Here is an 18,007-nt window from a genome sequence, read left to right on the forward strand (position 1 = left end):
TGTTGCCTTGGAAGTATTCTATTAAAAATGAAATAAGATATATGCATATATACATGTGTATATGCATATTCAAATATGTATATATGTATGAATATGTATATATATGTATTTACATATATATAAATATCTGTATGAATATTAATACAGACACAAACATAAACACATATACACATATTCAATTCTATGATTCTAAACATATAGAAATGAACACATTAGCAGATAACATAAGGACTGGAAATAAGACCTTGTTTTGATTTTCTTAGCGTTTTAATAACAAGATGCATGCTTGTCCTTTTGATCTAACAGAATGTTAAATAGAATGTGGCATCTTGAAAATTGGAGGGTTGCTTACCGGTTGGTGTAAGGTGTCTCCAGGTGATAACAGGCTCAGGGCGGCCATTGGCCATACAGACCAGGGTCACATTGCTGCCCTCATTCACAGTGACATCTGAGGAGATGTTGGAGATCTTTGGTGGAACTGTAAAGACAAAATCAAATATTATATTGAACTATGTCAATAAAACAGGCATGCAGCATTTTCTGTGTTACTGAAAAGGCAAATTTGAGCTTTAATTTCTTAATTTAAACTTATATGTTAAGTAGCCAGGGAACTTTTAAGGTCCTTATAGATGTGCTCACCAAGTAACCAAGGAGGTACTAAAACTGTACTATATGGTTGAGAATATCTACCATTATAACCATCTGAATGCTGTAGAAAATATACAGAGTCACACATTGAAAATGTTGTAGCTATTTTCTGATAAAAATTATATAATATTAAAAGGTATATACATTTATATAAAATAACAATAGCTTAAATGTATTACCACATATACATATATATAATATAGTCCAATTTCTCCTCCAAATGCCAAGGAGAATAAGCATTATTTAGTATAAGATTGCATCACTTTTTTAGTAAAATGTGGTACTTATCACTTAGAAACAGGAGGAAGCCATGGGTTAATCAGTACATTAGAAATCCTGTAAGTATTTTTTTAGTGTGTTAACAGACCACATGATATACTTTAGAACATAAAAATGAATTAATAAGGTATATGTCACAAACAAGTAGACATTGGAAAAAGTCTATACTACTACTATTCTTAATATTGCCATCACCTCTACTACTAATAATTTAGTGATAGGTAACTTTAATTAAACACTTACTATATCTAAACCCCTAGGTTCTGTACATGTATCATCTTAATAAATTCTTAAAATAAAGACATGACATTCTATGAGGATTTTATTTACAGGAGGGGCACTGAGGCATAAATGAGATCTGGCAAAAAGCAGAACAGGAATTTGAATCCAGGCAGACTTTAGGACCCATCATGCTCTCAGGTACTTCCTGAATGAAATTCCATCTTCACAATCCAGGCCACCAGATGGCCGAAAATGACAGAAATTACTTTTTGGTGATGTGAGAGATGAGTCCCCAAGGGCAAACAGTACTGCTGTCTGATTCCTTCATTAGTGTTCAGGGTGGCAACATTAGGTTCCACGTTGCTAGGCTTAAGTGGCATGTGAATTATTCACAAATTTCATCTCACAGGTTATGTGCTGATTACAAATAGAAAGGTTTGTGGTTGGACTGTGATACCCGCCCCCTTTTTCCTTTTTACTCAGTTGCTCACACTGTCCCTGAAAGAGCATGTTTCTGAGAGAAGACGAGAAAACATGAAGGGGTTCAATAATAAAAGAATCTTATTTTTCTAACTCTTTCTGGCCTCTATGGACTCTGTATTCCTGACCAACAAGACATTTTTTGTTTAAAGAGGTAACTGCCCTGATAGACATATGATCCCTGCAATTCCTTGAAGGGATATTGATGGTACTTGGGCAACTGACCAGTTCAGAATATCACTAGAAGGAAGTGAAAGGAAGACCCCCCTTCTTTTAGCATTCTTTTCATTGTTTTTTTTTAATTAAAAACTTTTAATTCTCAAAATTCACAATTACAAAAATGAAATAAGCAAGACACAGACTGGGAGAAAATATTTACAACATAGTGTTATTTTTTAAGACCTCTGAGCAGAAAAGAATGACTCCAAATCAAACCCAATGGCAGAATATTCCCATTATATAACAACCTCTATTTTAGAGTCTCCATTCCTTCTTTTGGCTATTGGGGTTAAGGATCATTTTTTTATATTGATACAATGACTTGCAACATATTCTGCAGACTTTTATAATGGGGACTTGAAAGTTCATACCCATTTTATAAGGAAGAACATGATATTCATAACAGCTTGTCTAGGGTGATTCCTTCAAGAACTATGGCAAGACTTACAATTCAGACTTCCTGAGTGTATATTTGTTCTATTGCTTAATAGACACAGTTGCTAATATCCACCTGAGTGAGCCAGTGTTATGGAAATCTCCAAATCAACTGCAATAAAATATAAATCATTGATAATGTTCAAAGACTAAGGTTAAACATCTTAGGTGTCTTCTTTAGTAAGCTAAAATATGTAACAAGAAGATATATAGTGATTATAAGAGCCCATGTTAATGGTAATCACTGAATTGCACCAAAGATACAGTATAAAGAGAAAATATAGCTGTTTTCTAATCAAAAGGGGATTCCAAATCCCTAACATAAAACATGCAAATTTATACAACAGAAAAAAGTCTATAGTTGACAGAATTATCCACAGAGAATTCTTCTTTATTTTAAAATTTACTGTTACCTCTTTTTTTTTTAATCAAAGAAATATGAACTAAGGATTTTGCATGGACATGTCAAGCTAGTTAAGCCATTTGCTCAGTCTTACATAGACAGGTACTAGTAAAATTGGACATGAAATTTAGAATAATTGATGGCAGGGTTATCTTTAACTATATTGTTTCTCCTAATTGAGAGCACTATACTCAGTCCTGAATCTCAGAAATTGGAGAGGCAGCAAATGTTGAACAGTTAGAAATGTAATCACATTGTCTCTTTGTATCCCTCTTGTCTCTGGGTCACTTCCATGGGTCTCACTTCTTCATTATTTTCCTACATTATTTTGTACTGACTTCTTCCCATAAGCACTCATATGTAGTCTTTTTACTCTCAAAATAAATTTCTCTCCAACTCCACACCAACTTTCAACCTCTCTTTCCAAGTTTCATGAAGGAATTGTTCTGAACCACATCTTCATCTCCCATTAACACTTTAATCTCCAATAATGTGGATTCTCTCTTAATGCTTCAAAGAGTCTGCTCTAAAGTAGTTTACCAGTAGCCATACTGTTTCTAGGTCCATGGGCAATTTTTGTCTTTTTCCTATTTTTTTTTTTAAGTATTTAACTCTGCTGATCATCACCTCTTTCTTACAGTTCTTTCTTTTCTTGTTTTCTAGGACACCAAACTCAACTGCTTTTCCTCTACCCTTCTGGTCAGTCTTCCCAATTTAACTGTTGGGCTTATCTTATCCCTTTCCTTAAATATCTGCATATCCTCTTTCTTCATATCAGTCTATATATTCTTCGAGTGATCTTACCTACTTTAGGGCTTCAAACTAGTCATGTCAAGATGACTTCTAAATAAGTATTTTCAACCCAGATTTTTCTTATAATCTTTATCTCTATATTTCCAGTGACTAGTCTATACCTACATCACATGCCTCACAGATACTGAGTATCATCATCTATATTCCCATGAAACACTTGAGTTATTTTTTTAGTGAATGGTATCATTATGCACAGATTTACCCAAACAACAAACAACAACAACAACAACCCATAAGGTATCTCCCTGACTGTCCTCTCTCATTGCCCACACATAAAAATTAGTCCCCAAGTTCTGTGGTATATGTCTTTTAAATATCTCTCGGATTCATCCATTATTCCCAGTGCTTACTCCCACCATGCCATGTTTTAGACATTAGCATTTTTCATTCATCCCTTTGTTCTTTTTGCCTTTCTTCCTTATTTTGCCTGAATTATTGCAAAGAATGAAAATGGTTCTTTTTCTCTAGCCTTCCTTTACTCTTGTTCACCAACATACATTCACCACACTACAATCAAGTGTTTTTCCTGAGTTATAAATTTGAATATCTCTTGGTTAACCTCATTGCCTTTAAGATGAAATCCAAACTTCTTAGTATGGCTTAACAGGTCATTCATGGTGACTCCTGCTTACCACTCTTCTTCCCTTTCCATTACGTCATCCATATCTGAAGTCAGACCAAATAGTTACTAGTTCTTGAAATGATCTACTCACTTATACCTGGCATTTGACATTCTGTTTTGCCTATATGGAGTATCCTTCTTTCAACTCTTCATGTGGGTATCCCCTTTCCCCACCCAGCTTTCAGTTAGTCAGTTGATCTTCTTACTTTCCTGTCACTCCACACCACCCAACATGACATGAGGAACACGGTGCTGTGTTATGTGTTCTAAATTTGGATCCTGTAGTTCTCCGCCACCACACTGAATCATAACTGCTGTACTACTTACTTGTGCCCTTTACTAAAGTTCAAGAGACAGAAGGAAGGGTCTCTGTTTTCCAAATGACTGAATCTTAGAGAATGTAGTGCTTGGAATATGGTAGATGTTCAAAAAGAATTTGAAAAATTCCAATCCCCACGAATAACTAAAAAGAACAAATAAAAAGAAAAAAAAAGTAGCAAACTGAAAAGATTTTTCGCAGCAAAGAAAACAATCAAGAACATGAACAAATACCCTTCAGAATGGGAGAAAATCTTTGCCCAATCTTTGGGTTATTTATTTTTCTGGTGTACCTCAAATAAGGCATTAATTTCCAGGATATACAAAGAACTCAAAAAACTTAACACCAGAAAAATAAATAACCCAATCCAAACATGGACAAAGGAACTGAACAGACACTTCACAGAAGAAGAAATATGAATGGTCAAAAAATATATGAAAAAATGTTCAAAATTTCTAGCAAATAGAGAAATGCAAATTAAAACTACACTGAGATTCCAACTCACTCTAGTCAGAATAGCAATTATCTAGAATACAAGTAACTATACATGTTGGTCAGAATGTAGGGAAAAACCTACACTCATACATTGCTGGTGGGACAGCAAATTGTTGCAACCACTCTGGAGAACCATATGGAGATTCCCTAGGAAACTTGGAATGGAACCACCATTTGACCCAGTTATCCCATTCTTCCATCTATACCCAAAGGACTTAAAAACAGCATACTATAATGACACAGACAAATCAATGTTTATAGTAGCTCAATTCACAATAGTCAAACTATGGAAACAAACTAGGTGTTATTAAATAAATGAATGGGTAAATAAAATACATGTATACACAGTGAAATATTACTCATTCTAATAAGAATGAAACAATGGCATTTGCAGGCAAATGGATGGAAGTAGAGAATATCATGTTAAGTGAAACAAGCCAATCCCAAAAAACTAAAGGCCAAATGCTCTCTCTGATTTATGGATACTAACCCAAAACAAGTGAGGTTGGGGAGGTGAATAATAGAAATCCATTGGATTAGACAAAGGGAAATTAAGGGAAGGGAGAGGCAGGGAAATAGGAAAGAGTAAAATTAATTTGTTATAACTTTCCTAGCTTTGTATTTGAATACACAACCAAGGTAATTCTACATCATGTATAACCACAAGAGTCGGATACTAAATTGAATAAGTAATATTCTATGTATGTATACTTTGCTAAAATACATTCTACTGTCATGTATAACTAAAAGAACGAATGAAAATAAAAAATATGTAATGGCAATATAACTATTTACAATGAAAGTATATGTCAGTTGGTGAATGTACTCTAAAATATCCACTGCTTCTCAATTCTATAAAAATTAAATGGAAGAAAAATATTTATGGAGAATAGCCTGAAGGTTATGCAGTTCATGAAGTCATTAAGTAACTATAGAATCTACTTCTGGAATAAATCACTGTTGGTAAATTCAAAAACACAAAAAAAAAGGAAAAAGAAAAATTCCAATCCCACCCCTCCTTCCCTGCACTGAAGATATCTCAATGAATTGTCAAAAAAGTATAAACTTTCTTTATGCTCAGTAAAATCCAGTTTTTATCAATATTACTTTAGCTAACTCTCTAGTCATATATTTAACTATCAACTTCTGTGACTTAATTTAAAAAATAAACCATGGGGCAGAGACAAGTTTATATATTTCAGGCACATATGAAGCATGAAGCATTCGATGTCTAACTTCCTTAATGACAGATTTTTAAAAAAAATTTTAACTAGTTATTTCCTTTTCTATGAGGAGCCATATATGGATAGAGATAACTTCTTTATCCTAGTGGTTTACTAGTCCCTTCCTACTAGTTAGGAAATCATGATATTTAAATTTAAAACATCACTGGTAATATCAAGGTGACAATTTAATAGTTTCCTCCTATCACTTCCTAAAATCTTTACAGAAAGTCTGGAGAGTAGAGGTTGTTGTTGTTATAATTACCACTACTGTTGCTGCTGCTACTACTACTACCGCCATTTTACATATGTGGTCAGAGAGGACAGAATGGGTAAAAATCACATTGCAAATTACAGCTAAGGTGAAAACCTATACTTTGTATATTTTTCCAAATTTGTTCTTTCTCTGTACCCCATTCATTTCTGCAAGAGTGACACAAATAGTATTTTTTCACTTTATTTAATTCTTAGCAAGAATAAATACCTAGAAAGTTACTATTTAATGTGATAATCTTATATGTATCAACAAATATAAATTGTTTTTCAGAGTCACTGTAATATTGATTTATGCTCCATTCTCAGGTTATCCTAATATTTTGAGTACTTTTTCTTTCTGGGCTATCTCTTATAACTCTTATTAATAGGATGTTAGTATGATTTATAATATTTTCCTTCATGCAATGTCATGAACCATTTTTTAATGTTTTCAACCTATTGGGTTTCAGTGATCTCTCCAATTTGTCTGGATGATTTTTTTCCCTTAGTGACTAATAAGTGCTACTTACACTTAATGGAATTGACCTTTGATTGTAATGTTGCAATTTTTCCAATTTGTTCTTTGGCTTTTAATTTTTGGGGGGATTGTTTTTCTTTTGCAAAAGTTTAAACCTTCCTTGTTGTTATATCTATTAATCTTTCTTTGTGTTTTCTTCTGTTGCTTTTGTGCATAGATATATACCTTTCTAACATACGAATAGATTAATACTTATCTCTATTTTTCTTTTTCTTTGACTTGTTTCTTTTATATTGAACTCTTCAAATCACCTGAAATTCATTGTGTATGAGAGATAATCAGACCCCCCAAAAAATTATTAAGGCAATTTCCTCAATACCATTTGTTGAATAATTTGAAATACATACAATATCTTGATTTTCAAAAACCACCTTATAATGTGCTACCAACTAGCCAGCAGATTATTTCTGGGAAACCATAAAAAATTAACATGCCAAGCACTTTTAGCAACATAGCTTTAAAAATTAATCTTTTTAATTTTTTAAGTAAGTGATAGTCTGCCATTGAAATACATACAAATTCTGTGTTAAAGAAGTTTGCATTTTCCTTAATTGAGTATGAATTTAATGGTGGTTTCTTAAATAATGCTATATTCAAGGTGAACTTAAATACATGGATTCCTTCAGCTGTGCAATGAACCAGCCTTAAGTAAGATTCTGCCACAGTCTGGCTCTGTCACCCATATTTTCACTTCCCTCTTCGTTTTGTAATTATATTTACCAATCCTGTACCATATTTCCAGGGTTTGTCTTGAGTTTGGGGGAGCCAGATCTGTGTTATATGTTTGTACTGTTCAACTCACTCCTTCTTTTTGTTAAAGATTAAATATCTCTTATCTATGACAAGAGGTAGAAATGTAGGCAGAGTCAAGGACAAAATTAAAGTAGATACCTATTGTTATACTACCCAGAACAGATGCTATTTCTTCTGGCAAAACACTTTTCCCACAGCCATTGGTTTATTGGGACTGTCAATCAAGTGACCCACTCTCCCTTTGCCAAGGGCTGGATGCATGGCCTAAGCTAGCCTGTTAAGTATCTCCTCCTCTGTAAAATGGTTTTTATTAGGAATGACTTGAGAGACATTGAAATAGATTCAACCTGTAGAAGACTGTACTAATTGTCCCAATTCTGTGCTCCTCCCTGGATCCTCATCCTTTGTCATGCCTATGCTCCCCTGCAGTGGGTGGCACATACTTTTCCATATGTGGACCATGTAACTTGCTTTCATTAACAAGTGAGCGTGTGGAATTGAAGAAGTTTTGAAAAGTGCTGGCACAACTGGATTCACTTACTCTTGTACCTCTGCAATTGCCATGAGAAGAACATGCTTAACTTAACCTCTTGGTGCAGGAGGAGGAAAGGAGATTGCTACATAAAATATAAGGTACATAGTTAAATATAATGAATATTCTTTTAAAATATAGGTATGTTCTAACTATTTTATGAATATTAGGAAAAGGAGTGAATATTCTCTTTAATATAGGTATGTTTCAACTATTGTGTGGGACATGATGATACTGAAATATTTGTTGATTATCTGGAACTCAAATTTAACTGAGCATATTATTTAGTAAATCTGATGACCACAGGAGCAGAGTCACTGCAAGTGAGATTGAGCCTAGATCATTTGACTTTCACACTTAGGAGAAATAAAGAACAACTAAGATTTTTATGCTCCTAAATTTGAGACATTTGTTCAGCATCAATAATTAGTAATATACATCATGAAATGGCAACCACCTGAAAGTGGTTCACTTTACTAAATTCTATAAACTGGATCTCTAGAGGTGCATGGCTTCTGTGATTCCCAAAGAAAGATTTTTCTGTTTTTACTTTGATTCTATAAATTCTCCCATATTCTTTCAGTGAATCACTACTTTTTCCCACCCAATTAGCCAATTAATTTTTGTTGCTTAAACCAAAGAATTCTAATTGTGACAAATTGGGAAAGAGTCATTAAGGGAAAATGACAACTTTCCTTGGAAGAAAATTGTAGACATCGCTGCTTAGGTACCCCTTTGGCTTCCAATGACTAATTTAGTTGCTTGTTTATCATTGGTTCTTCTCTATCAGTACATGTTGCTTTAAAAATAATGCTAAGCCTGCAAAACCATCTAACCCCAGCTGTGTATGGTTTAATGCCTTTATCCTAGGTTCCTATCCTACTAACCAACAGAAGGAAACCAACATGAAAGAAAAGTGGTCAGTTGGCTCCTTTCCCTAACCTTCAATAATTAGCAGCTATTGAATTTAACTCAAAATTCCATTTCTAATGGAACAAATTAGCAACAATTTGGTCCCATTAGTTATTGTTCTTTCAAATTTGGGTTAAGGTACTTCTATTACTGTGTGTGTGTATGGTGACAGTAGGATGTTAAAAAACACTATTAGCTCCATAATATCTAACTTTCTCTTTGGTATAATGAAAGAAGCTTGAACCCTATCATTTGCATATGTAACAGGCTTTGGAACAGTATGGCAAGTCTACATAAGGATTGGATTCAGAACTCCACAGGATGTTTCTTAAACAATGTTTGGCTTTAATAATCATGATCCTAGAATTCAACACTAAATAAAATATATAAAATAACACATAAATGCCATCTTGTGAAACATGAAACATCCATCCAGTCTGACATTTTACTTCTGAAAATGCCCCCAAAACATGTTTTTGCTGTGTGGTTTGAGAATTTCCAAGGATGGTTGATAGGATTGAAAAAGGTAGCAGGAGTGCTACACTAGATTGAGTACTGGGAATTTTGATTCTGCCCTTCCACTATCTCACAATGTAACAGAATGTTCTATGATATTTGTTTTTGAATCTCCATGATCAGGCATATTGTAAATGCTTAACTGATTTGAAATGAACAAATTGATAACCAGTTATTTAAATCTCTCTGAATCTCAGTTTTCTCATCTGGAAATTGGAGGTAATGTACAAAGTTTATATTGGGCAATATTACAGGATTGATATTAGGGCCAAATAAAATAATGCTTGTGAACTTCATCTGTAAGTTCTATGAGATTCTACAAATGCAGCTATTAGATATCACATGTTAAAATTAGCTAATAAACCAGTGTTGGCTAAGCCCTTCATAACAGGATAAAATGTTTTATGCATTTCTATGCTAATGGCATTCTAGTTATATTTTTGCAGACCCTATTATTGCCAAGAGGTGTAAGTAATTACTTTAATTCATAATTAATGATTAGTACTGGCATTAACAATGAGTTATCCCCAAAATAAGTATTGAATTCTTTTATACTAATGGGTAGAACTATGCCAATATGTTCAGCCCTTTAGTCAACATTTATACATTTTATAACTATAATTTTAAAAAGACACAAAGATTTGAGAGTGTACAGCCATGAGTGAAATAATTTTCACCACAATTTTTAGAAACAATTGACTCCTGGGCTCCAAGACATAGTTCTTTCTACAAAAATTGGTCATCATTACACAGTTATAGTAAAAGTATCAGTAAAATATAGGTTTTCTTTAATTTGTTGTTTTTGTACACAGATGTTGCCAGGTGTTTCATGGCTGTAATTTGAGTGTTTGAAGCTTTAGACCTTGTAGTAGAATTAAACAACTAGCAGTGAACATTTCTTTTCCACTAGTACTAGTTTTCACTACTATGAGGATCCATTTATAAACAAGAAGCATCAGCACCCGAAGTCAATATTTGAATCACGTTCTGTGGGAACATGATCCCATTTAGATACAAATATTATGGTGAGTAGGGAAGTATGGAAACTATAGGTTCCTTGGGTGTCAAGTGTGGCTGAGGTTAGAAAAAACTCATTATACTTGTCAGTTACTCAAATTTCTCTTCCAGGAATGATTATAAATGCCTTGCTTGTGCATGCATTAAAGATGAACCAAATAAGTTAATAGGGATAATATGCTAATTATTTGGAATAGATAAAATGTATGTATAAATCAAAGTGATGCTAGGTGCCATATGTATGATAATGTTGTAAATGCAAAGATATTGGAATGGGGAAGCTCATACAAATGACCTATTAAAACATTGCATTGTCAAAAAAGTAGTCACCTTCTTCTAGTCCTCTTTTAATCAGACAGGCAACATTTCTGACCGGTACATGCAACTAAAGTTCATGCCTAAAGCTTCTTACCATATTGCTCTAAGATGTAACCAACATTTTACTGTGCTGGACAAAGGTCTAAGGTGGGCAAGTCATATTCTTTGGGGCCTTTGAGCCCTACCTAATCACATTCTCAAGTGGCCCTCTGAGTACTCTTCCAGAACACCAGCTTTACAACGCAATGACCCCTAGAAACTCATCAGGACAGCAGCAACCATCAAAAAGGAGGGTCAATTTGGGTTCAACAGCTCTAACCTTGGTAATCAAGGGACAGAAAAACATTATGCAGCTCACTTATATACCACTCAGTATAGGATACATTCTTATGGTGATATATGTGTGGAATGGGTATCTAAAAAGAGTCCCTTTGTCTATCTAAAGAGAAGGTTTATTAAGTTATAATTTTTCTATATTTATTAAATGTTCAGAATCACTTCAAATGTAAGTGCATGGGTTATTTTAGAAAGAGGACAAATTATTCAAACACCAGGATGTGCATTCATGCCAGCTGAGGGTGTCCTTTAGTGCTGCTTCAGCAATAGGTACACTCTGTGGGATGTCAAGAGACTGTTCCTGAAGATGGGTCATTGCCTTGCTAAATAAGTGCAAATGGAGCCATTCTGACTCTGCTCATTGAGACTGCAGCCTTGGAGCAAGTCAGCAGCTTCTTAGAGATCTCATATACCCAGACCCCTATTCCAGCTGTTTGGATATTTGTTTTTGCTAATCTGGTTAAGCTTCCAGATGCTGATTTAACCAAGAGGTGGGCTGAATGGAACAGCTCTCTTCCCTTTACAAAACATCTTCTCATTTCTTGTACTTGCAGAACAGGCTTTAGCTACTGTCCAACCAGAGCAGATGGTTTTATTTGGCAGGAACAGGGGTATTGAGCAGAGGGAGGTTCAAAAATATTAGGTTACCTTGGGTAGGTGGCAAAGTAGCAACTGGATGAATTCCAAGGTCTGAAAGTGGAACCCTAAGAATTCATCAGAGAAAAGAGAAATGTATTTTCTCCCGTTTGCATTCTAAAAGATATATTTTTCTGTATTAAAGGCAGTTGTTTAGTATAATTCTTAGACTAGATGAAAATTCAAGTGGTATTTCTGGCATCTACTAAAAAACCCTACCTTACTCTAGGACAAACCTGCAAAATTTAGTTCAAAACCATGACATACCCTTAAAGGCTATAAAATATTTGGTGAGCAAACAAAATATTTTTTTTCGGTTCCATTAATTCTTTAAAAAATTAAATATATTAAAATAGTGTTCATACCATATGGATGAATTCCTTAGTTATGAGGAGAATATTATGAATGAGAAGGCTTAAATCAAAATCAGAGACTTGAAACCAAAGAGAAAAGAACTGTGAGAAAATAAAAAAAAAAAAAAAAAAAAAAAACAGAAGTATAAGGGCTCAAAGAGAGTATCTAATATCTACTCTATTATACTTAAGGATTATACAAAAAATTTCCTTCCTTTTTTTTTTTTTTTTTTTTTAGTTTTTATAACAGTAAAAGGCCTGTGCTACTCTTGGGCAGCGGTAAAGAGGGGTGAAACAATGACAATTGTTTTAGGTCTGCCAGTTTTATTATCTCAGCAGAAGTGTCAGTATGAAGTTATCATGAAAATAATAATAGTCACTCTAACATTTTCAAAATGCTTACCTTTCATCCCATTTCTTTATTTTATTCTGGGAACCAGAAATATGTAGGATAACCATTGTGCTTGTAAGAACCCCTTAACTTAATGATTTCATGCCCACATTAATCGCCTAAATTCTATTTTTCTAGTTGCTTAAGGCATATAGTGTTCTTTGCATGCAGGGGAGGAGGTAGATTCTAACAGAAACCAACCAGGGTGAACTAAAGCATGCCTAGAATACAATGAAAATAATAAAAGTTGTTTCCTGCTACTGCTCGAGGGCCAGAAGATAGAATATTTAGACAAAAAAAATGGGATTGACAGGAAGTTTTTAGAATTTCTTTCTTTGCAGTGCCCCTGTTCAAAGCTTACCATGAACCATTTTGAATAGAATATGGAACATTCACATAATTTCCTTCTAAACAAATAGGGTTATTATTATGAATTAATTAATACATTCAGGCCAATTATAATTTTTCCAAAATTACACATAATGGTAGAAAACAGAGTAGTTATTACAAAGGTTAAATGTAGCTAGGGGAGATAGAACACTTTCTGCAATTTTAAATAGGTTTGAAAATTCCAGAGAGGTAGACAGGTAGGTTGGGTAGGATTTGGGGTGAGTGAGGAATCAAAAATAAAACTTTGAATTGATGAGCAGGAGTTAGATTTATTCTTCTTATTTTTGCTTGCCCTATTTTGGAGAGGCAAAGAGCATTAAGGAATGAAAAGAGACACAAACAAGTAGAAAGTCAAAATAAATAATAATATGCTAGGAGCCACAACCAAATAATATGATGCATGGCACTTTTGGTTGTAAGGTGACACCAGCTAGCCATTGAGATGATATGATTATGTTAAGATTTACATTCAGGGCTGGGGATGTGGCTCAGCGGTAGCGCGCTCGCCTGGCATGCGTGCGGCCCGGGTTCGATCCTCAGCACCACATACCAACAAAGATGTGTGTCCGCCGAGAACTAAAATAAATAAATAAATAAATTCTCTCTCTCTCTCTCTCTCTCTCTCTCTCTCTCTCTCTCTCTCTCTCCCTTTAAAAAAAAAAAAAAAGATTTACATTCATATGGAAATTGGACTCCTGCTGTTCACCTTGGCCTGCTAGGGACTCATGTTACTCCTGGAGAGTTCCCATTGGTTGGGGAAGGATAGTAGGAGGGAATTCCGGGGGAGGTCTTGGGCCCCGGTTCAGGTAGACAGGACCGCGGGGTGGACCAGTTTGCTTGCCGGCGTGTACCGGGTATTGGCGGCATTTTCAAAAATAAAGTTTTGTTCCTGCTTGAGTGGCTGGTTTACAGAACACTGGGGCGTGTCTTGTCTTATTTGGTCCCTATGTGTCCCTGTGTGATAGCTGAGTCAGGTATTACTGTCACCCTCTCTTGACCCCTCATTGTTTGGGTAACTGAGGCTCAGAAGGATTTATTTCCAACAAATGGTGCTGGGGAAACTGGAAATCCATATGCAACAAAATGAAACTGAATCCCTTTCTCTCGCCATGCACAAAAGTTAACTCAAAATGGATCAAGGAGCTTGATATCAAATCAGAGACACGGCGTCTGATACAAGAAAAAGTTGGCTACAATCTACATACTGTGGGGTCGGGCTCCAAATTCCTCAATAGGACACCCATAGCATAAGAGTTAATAACTAGAATCAACAAATGGGACTTACTCAAACTAAAAAGTTTTTTCTCAGCAAAATAAACAATAAGAGAGAGAAATAGGGAGCATACATCCTGGGAACAAGTCTTTACTCCTCACACTTCAGATAGAGCCCTAATATCCAGAGTATACAAAGAACTCAAAAAATTAAACAATAAGAAAACAAATAACCCAATCAACAAATGGGCCAAGGACCTGAACAGACACTTGTCAGAGGAGGACATACAATCAATCAACAAGTACATGAAAAATTGCTCACCATCTCTAGCAGTCAGAGAAATGCAAATCAAAACCACCCTAAGATACCATCTCACTCCAGCAAGATTGGCGGCCATTATGAAGTCAAACAACAACAAGTGCTGGCAAGGATGTGGGGAAAAGGGTACACTTGTACATTGCTGGTGGGACTGCAAATTGGTGCAGCCAATTTGGAAAGCAGTATGGAGATTTCTTGGAAAGCTGGGAATGGAACCACCATTTGACCCAGCTATTCCCCTTCTAGGTCTATTCCCTAAAGACCTAAAAAGAGCATACTACAGGGACACTGCTACATTGATGTTCATAGCAGCACAATTCACAATAGCAAGACTGTGGAACCAACCTAGATGCCCTTCAATAGACGAATGGATAAAAAAAAAATGTGGCTTTTATACACAATGGAGTATTACTCTGCATTAAAAAATGACAAAATCATAGAATTTGGAGGGAAATGGATGGCATTAGAGCAGATTATGCTAAGTGAAGCTAGCCAATCTCTAAAAAACAAATGCCAAATGTCTTCTTTGATATAAGGAGAGTAGGGAGGAAGAGCATGAGAAGATTAACATTAAACAGGGATGAGAGGTGGGAGGGAAAGGGAGAGAGAAGGGAAATTGCATGGAAATGGAAGGAGACCCTCAGGGTTATACAAAATTACATACAAGAGGAAGTGAGGGGAAAGGGAAAAAAAAATAACAAGGGGGAGAAATGATTTACAGTAGAGGGGGTAGAGAGAGAAAAGGGAAGGGGAGGGGAGGGGAGGGGAGGGGAGGGGGGATAGTAGAGGATAGGAAAGGCAGCAGAATACAACAGACACTAGTATGGCAATATGTAAATCAGTGGATGTGTAACCGATGTGATTCTGCAATCTGTATACGGGGTAAAAATGGGAGTTCATAACCCACTTGAATCAAAATGTGAAATATGATATATCAAGAACTATGTAATGTTTTGAACAACCAACAATAAGAATTTTTTTAAAAAAGAGTTAAAGTACTGAGTTTATAGCCAGTTCTTCTTGTTGCGTCTAGAAGGCTAGGATGTTTCACAGACTGACATGTGAGATGCCAAGATAACCATGGCAAAGCCAGAAATAGGAAAGTCTGGGTGGGAGAGGTAAATGAGTATGTAGAGGATATGGGAGTTTGATTTATTGAAGTAAGGTTTTCCTGCAATATTCAATTCTAATATTATGGGGAAAAATTGGCTTTTTGGTTTTGAGTATTTTTCTAAAAATATGGTGATAATATTCATATCTATAACCCGAAGAACATGAACAATTCTCCTATGGTAACTAGATCCATCTCTACAAGTCTGTTCCCTGCCTTTCATGTGTTCTTTCCCTCAGTTGGGCCATCAGGAAGTGGGATTTCTCTTTCTCCCTCCTCTTCTTGAAACTCACAAGGGGGAACACGGTGGTATTGGTGAGTAGGGACATTCCATTTCTGCTTCCATAAATGAATCCCAAATGGGGCAAATCTCTCATTAATCTTGAGCTAAATGTGAAGTTAGACATAGAGGGACTTCAGGTCCCACCTGTTTGTTTAGAGCCCTAGGCATGTTATGGAGAAAATGTCAAGGATTTCTCTTCTCTTGCTTCTGCACCCTGCCGTGATGTTTTATTCAAACCTCCATGTCCTAAGGAAACAAACACTGCCTATCAAAATCTTGCCCACCTGGCTCCCAGTCTCACACATAAACATGCACAGCACCTGTGTTTAGGAGAGCTGATCAATTCTCAGGAAAAGCAGTCTCTTGATAACTTGCTGTGGGGGCCAGAGCACTCGAGCAAATGATTTCTGAGGCAGCGGTGACTGTGTTTGTATCCATCTCACAAGGCTGGTGCTTATACAACACGATGTGTTCACTGACACTTCCAGCAAGAGATGGTTTTAACTACCACTGGAACTCTGGGCTCATATGGGAAAAAATATGACTGCTGGGAAAATAAATCTGGGTATGTTGGGGGTGGGGGAGCAGGAGTTGATACAAATGCCCCCATGGAGAACAGTTCAGAATCAGCAGCTCCTCCACTACGGGAGCAAGAAGAAATTTCTCTTGCTAGGCTCTGTTTCTGCTCTGTATTTAGTATCACCCTGATGGCCAGCAGGGATTGCAGCCTCTCCACAGGCAGAGACTGCAAGTCTACAGAATGTGCATTCAAAATTCCTTGGAAACTGAGCCTTAGAGGAGGAAAGGGAGATGCTTCCACAGTCTGTTCATTAACCTGCCACAGCCACATGAGGCAGGGTGCAGAGCAGGATTCAAGACGCAGGGTGACAGTGGTCATGCAATTGTACATATGTTGGCATAGTTTGTCCTCTTGTCTCCCTGGTTCAACTGACTAAGGTACCTGACAAGAAGTCACAAACTCCATGAGACAAAGACACATACTGCTGCAGGGAGTAGGATTCCTGTTTTTATAGGTAACAAGCAGCTCTAGATGGACTGAACCAGACCTGATGGCTACCCAAGAGTATTCTTGATTTGAAGCTCACATCTCTCAATCTGTCACTCTACTTACCCTCCCTTGGGTTTTGGGTAAGTCATTTAACCTGACCTCTGGAGAAGAACTTGGCCATGGGAGACTTGGCCATTGAGAGCATTTCATTTCCATGAGTCAGACTTCCACATACCTGTCACGCTAGCATGACAGCAGTGCCTAGCTTAATATGGCTTCTCATTAACGGTGTGATAAGGCAGTGAAGGAAAAATGTACTGAATCTCCAGTACCCTCGGTAAAATTACATGGAAACAGTAGTCAGGGCCACTCGTGATGACTTTGCTCTCTTGGCCTTTTGCTAATGCCTTCTTCCATTAATTATACAGTCATTGAAATCTCCTAACAGTAAAATACCCCAAGTGGCTCAACTTCAAACTACAGATTTCTAGCTGTTTGCCCTTACTCTAATGATGAGAGGCTGTGGGAGAAGAAAATATCAGCCTCTTTCCATATCATGCAAATCAAATATATGCCCAGAGTAGACAAGTTTTAAATTTCAAAGAAAAGCTTTTCCAACATAGTTAGCCTGCACACAATGTTATGAAAGAAAAGGAAAAGAATGCAAAACATCACCGCTCTATTAAACTTTTCATAAAACTATACAATATATTAGGCTCTACCTTCTCTGGCCCCTGTGAGAGCTTTGGGAATCAGATCAGGTTTCAGCTATAAGCCAGCTGGTGCCATCCATTTAGGAAAACAGCAATGTAAGTGAGCAAGATTCTAATCACTAAGTCTAATTACAAAGTAGAGTAAATTATTATAAATGTTTTTTAAAGTGTCTTAAAACACTGTAAAAAAGAAAAATTAACAACCAAACAGAAATCCACTATGCTGATAACATTATTTGGGATTAAGACATTCAC

At 36.0% G+C, this 18,007-nt stretch overlaps 1 protein-coding gene across 2 annotated transcripts in view; it reads right to left on the reverse strand.

Moving 5' to 3' along the window:
* The window catches only part of LSAMP (limbic system associated membrane protein), a 611,879-nt gene that overhangs the window by 208,303 nt on the left and 385,569 nt on the right, over positions 1-18,007 (reverse strand). For both annotated transcript variants that reach the window (XM_081302034.1, XM_081302035.1), the window contains exon 3: positions 353-478. In XM_081302034.1, the coding sequence (XP_081158160.1) occupies positions 353-478 (126 nt within the window). The remainder of the gene's footprint in view (positions 1-352; positions 479-18,007) is intronic.

Source organism: Spermophilus citellus (genome assembly GCF_964194105.1).
Source record: "Spermophilus citellus genome assembly, chromosome: 7".
NCBI lineage: Eukaryota > Metazoa > Chordata > Mammalia > Rodentia > Sciuridae > Spermophilus > Spermophilus citellus.